This window comes from Acyrthosiphon pisum, chromosome A2, assembly GCF_005508785.2.
Source record: "Acyrthosiphon pisum isolate AL4f chromosome A2, pea_aphid_22Mar2018_4r6ur, whole genome shotgun sequence".
Lineage (NCBI taxonomy): Eukaryota > Metazoa > Arthropoda > Insecta > Hemiptera > Aphididae > Acyrthosiphon > Acyrthosiphon pisum.
In genome coordinates, this window is record NC_042495.1 from 12,907,081 (window position 1) to 12,911,945 (window position 4,865).

The 4,865-nt window shown below is 27.8% G+C and overlaps 2 protein-coding genes across 2 annotated transcripts in view; both read left to right on the forward strand.

Annotated features, from left to right (window-relative positions):
- Positions 1 to 4,865, forward strand: part of LOC100575530 — an 18,722-nt gene that overhangs the window by 4,940 nt on the left and 8,917 nt on the right. The gene's annotated exons all lie outside the window — the stretch shown is intronic.
- On the forward strand, positions 914 to 2,144 carry LOC100575362 (DNA-directed RNA polymerase II subunit Rpb4). The gene is made up of 2 exons (XM_003241387.4): positions 914 to 1,156; positions 1,228 to 2,144. The coding sequence occupies exons 1-2, from the start codon at positions 1,061 to 1,063 to the stop codon at positions 1,546 to 1,548; spliced, it is 417 nt and encodes a 138-aa protein (XP_003241435.1). The 5' UTR covers positions 914 to 1,060; the 3' UTR covers positions 1,549 to 2,144.

The window sequence follows — 4,865 nt, forward strand, 5'->3', positions numbered from 1 at the left end:
CATTTTCTTGGTTAAAATGCTTTTTTTGTAGCATTATTGGCAATTTTTTAATTCCTTTGTTGTAGATTTTTAGTGCTTTATTTTCCTAGCCTGGTCATTACTCATTAACCTCTATTTAAATAATAAATGTTTGTAAATTATTCTTTTTTGTTAAGACTCCGGCGTTTATTTCTACACTACAATATGTTATACATTTATAATACCTACAAAAAATACTTAGTAGGTAGTTTATAGCATACTATAGCATTATTACCGAGCATTTAACATTGTAATATAAATATTCTTAATTTAGTTGTAACGTTGCTATTTCAACAGTTATGGCCTAAATGCTTTCGACAATACATAGAACAAAAAATAAAAATACCAGTTTTTCATTAAGCTGACAACTACAAATATAAAATTCCTATCGACATGACAATAATTATTGACAACGTCATCATCGAGTACCTACCTAATACCTATACATTTTGGTATTGGGCGTTCCGCGTTCGCTTTACATACAATATTTTACACGAAATATCATAAATTGCCTATATTATAATATATATTATAGATATAGTCAACTTTCGCCTAATTTGCGACCGTTTCGTGAAAAAGAGAGAGTGAGAGTGTGTGTGTGTGTGTGTGTGTGTGTGTGTGTGTGTGTGTGTGTGTGTGTGTGAATTACACGACTAATGGGTGAAAAAGGAGTCTTTTGTACAAATGTTTATTATGAATTATTATGAAATACATTTTTATAGTAATTTTGTTAATTTTATTTTCTAAAATTTAAAATACTTATCATTGAAAATTGCTATATTATTTATTATTGACAATAATGGTTCAACCAATATTCTGATGATTAATTTCATTTTGGCTACACTGAGTTAGTTCATATCATCGGGTATCGTTATCATTTATGTCGCTACACGTTTAAAATGTTTTGTGTTTACTGTTTATTGTTAACGTTTTGAGATTTTGTGGCTCTATAGTCTATAACGATTAACAAATAATAATAATATATTAACTAGGTTCTTCGATTAATTTGTTCTATTTTACACAATACCACAATTCCACAATCATGGCTCAACATATGAACGCTGCAGTAGATGAAGACGCGGCGCTATTGCAATTTCCCAAAGAATTTGAAAACGCTGAAACGTTGCTTATTTCCGAAGTAGGTATACCTTTATTAATTATAAATGATACATCTTAACATCAAGTTTAATAATCTGATTTCTATTCTAGGTAAATATGTTGTTGAAATTTCGCAAGAACCAAAATGAAAGTGCGGAGGAAGAACAAGAATTTTCTGAAGTCTTTAACAAAACTTTGACTTACACAGAACAGTGTTCCAAATTTAAAAACAAAGAAACCATTGTTGCTGTAAGAAACTTACTTGCCGGCAAGAAATTACACAAGTTTGAACTGGCGTCAATCGGTAACTTATGCCCACAACTCGCCGATGAAGCCAAATCACTTATACCCAGTTTGGAAGGTAGATTTGATGACGATGAATTACAACAAATTCTGGATGACATACAAGCTAAATTAAGTATTCAGTATTAATACAATTTTACCAATCACTTTAAATATATTGTATTAATGCATTTATGCCACAATTCTTTAATTTTTGGATTTCATGTTTGTTATTATTGTTAAAGAATTGCTGATGATTAAAAATATTTTTATATTTCCAATAGTCTAGACACGAGTCTAATATTTGTCAGCATGATATTTTAATATTTACTACTATTTTTTTGTGTATAACTTAATATATTGTGGCTATAGTTATAAAATACTATAACTCAGTTAGGTAAAAGTCTGAAATATTATTTTTTTTAAATTTATTTTAATGTGTTATAACTTATAATAGTATACTACCTACCTATTTAGTTTAAAATAAAAATTACTATTTAATGTGTTACATATCTAAAATTATGTAAATGTTAAATGGTAATACATATAATGCAAGACTAACTATCATTTGATGAATGTTAAGATAGGTCATCCATTATACCTTTTTTTTATAACGTACACTTGTACTGTTAAAGCAATGGCATAAGAACATTAGGTGATTACTATTTATCTATGTAATAAATGGAGAAATCCTTCTTATTCAATTGTATATATTTTCTAATGTATTGGTAAATAAAAGAATGAAAAGAAAAATATTTTTCTTTAAATACATAATTTCAACAGTAACATTTTTACAGGCATATTTTGTAATCTGCTATTTCTATCTAGCGACATGCACAACGTAATAATTCATAATATATTTGATTTGGGATATTTTATAAAAATGTCATGAATAAGAAAAACTTAAAAAAAAATTGAATAACTTGGTACCGCCCGCTCCGCTGTACAGTAAAATTTAAATTCAATGATTAATTATTCTGAGTGGAGACAGTTTGTCAGGATATATTACCGAGTACATTTTATTATATTATTTTAGCATTGCTACTTTAGTAATTTATTTTAATATTAGTAATATAGTAAGCTTAATTAATAATAAAACTTTTAAACATATAAATGGATATTTCTTGCAGAATCAAAAATTGATTATGATTTTTTATTCTTTTAATTCATGTATTTTTAGTGCATGTTTATAAACTTTTTAAGGCATTTTTAGTGCATGTGAGCATGTTTATCTATACCTACATTTTTTTTAGGTCATGATCTTACGACTTTACGAGCCCTGGTAATTAGGCAATAGCTTAAAAGAAATCTAAAAATTTGGAAAATGGCAATGTATACCATGTAATAGAGCCCAGTCCCCTAGGATAACATTTTTAAATTACGTTTAATTATCTAATTTTCGTCCAAATCCAAATTCTAATGTCTATAGGAAAAAAAGTTGGTAAGTCTTTGCTGTACATTAGGTGTCTAGAGAAGTCACTGTAATGACTAATGGATCTGTTAAATTTGAATTCAATGATTTGAAATCTTTGTATTCGAAAGACAATTCTGAGCAAAGACGGTCAGCCTATAATATCATTAAGTAGATTTTATAATATAAATAAATTATTATAATTAAAGTAATTATTAATGTTACTATTAGGAGGATGTCAGCGCGTTATTTGTTTTCTCTCTCTGGTCCACGCGCAGTATAGACAAAACGCATTAACGCAGAATCATTTTTTCTATGTTTTAAAGTAATCTTAGAGTAAAATCATTGATTACAAAAAATATTGTTATTTGACTTTGTATTCGACTTTCAAAATGTTGTAAATTTAAATTGTGTTTAAATTGTTTTGAGGCAATATTAAGACAAATTGACATGCCATTCCCTCAAAAATATTAATCTCTACCTTTTTTGTAATGGGTGATATTACTCTAAGATTACTTAAAAACATAGAAAAAATGATTCTGCGTAAATGTGTTCTATCTATGTGGCGCGTGGAATAGAAATAGAAAACAAATAGTGCGCTGACACTCTCTTTAAATACAATTGTCATGATTATTTTGTACTGCGTACCCGTTATTTGAACATACTCATCTATTCAAGTATAAATGCCAACAAAAAGATAAACGTTAGTATTTATAATTGAATTTCTTTATATCGAAATATGTGTCATCTATGTATAATGTTGCGATCAGTCGATCAGGGTAATCGGTAAAAAAAGACCAAGGAAAAAAGAACACGGAAAAAATGAACAAGAAAAAAAGGACACAGAAAAAAACGACGGTCGTCATAACCGCACACTTACCGTTCATAACCGCACATTTTACACCGTTCAATACCGCACATATTTATTCTATTGTTAAAAAGGGAAATTTGAAAGGTCCATAGTTCAAAACCGCACACATTTGATTGACAGTTAAAAATTAAACATATTTTATAGTTATTAAAAAAATAACTTAGTACTTATTAAAAATAATTCAATATATTATAATTAAATTTAAATAGGATCAATGACAACCGACTATAAATTTTTGCATTTTTTGAGATTTTTTAGGGCATCAAAATCCAGGCGGTTCCATTTCCTCCAAAAATGGGATACCGTTTTCCTCCAATGTCCATTTTCCTCCACAAAAAAAAGGTTGGTTTCCATTTTCCTCCTCATTATTTTTGACTGAAATTATGTTTATTTTCCTCCAATATTTTAGCCAGTGTTGTAGTATTATACGTTCCGTATTATAAAGACAGAGTAAGGCTAGGATCCAGGGCTTTCAAACGTTAGGGTTATAACGTTATATTTGACAAAAAACGATTGAAACTTGTAAACGTAATTATAACGGAAAGCGATAATCAAAAATAATTAAATACCGAAAATAAAACATAACGATTAACAAAATATATTATATATCATTAAACAAAACATAACGCAAAATGAAATATTTTAAAATGTATTTATTTAAAAGGTCTACTGATTTCGTAAAAACATTTATTTCATGTGACAACTCATTTGCGCATATTTACCTTTTTTACAACTCATTTGCACACAATTTATGAACAATAGAAACCTTTTTTCCAAGAAATTTATCCACGTATAGGGTGGATATAATCTGTGTACATAATCTGCGTACCTCCATATTTTCAATTTGGTCAACACTGATAGGTAGTGGATAATAATTATTATAGTCAAACAATATTTTTCTTCACCCTTTAAAAGGCTTAGGACTTTCTGTCTCATCATAGTCTGATGTTATAGACTGGCGGGTTTAAAAATGTTGTTTTAGCTATTTATTTTAGAACAGCTTCCTTAGAAACATTATTCACAATTTTGTCAAATTACACAAATTACAGTTAATACATATTTAATATTTATTGGTATGTATTTGCGTCAAAAATGTTATATAAGATCAATTTTTTTAGATTTGTAATCTGAATATATTTTTTTCAAAAAATTTTGTTTTCTTATATTTCTATTCTACGGGTATTT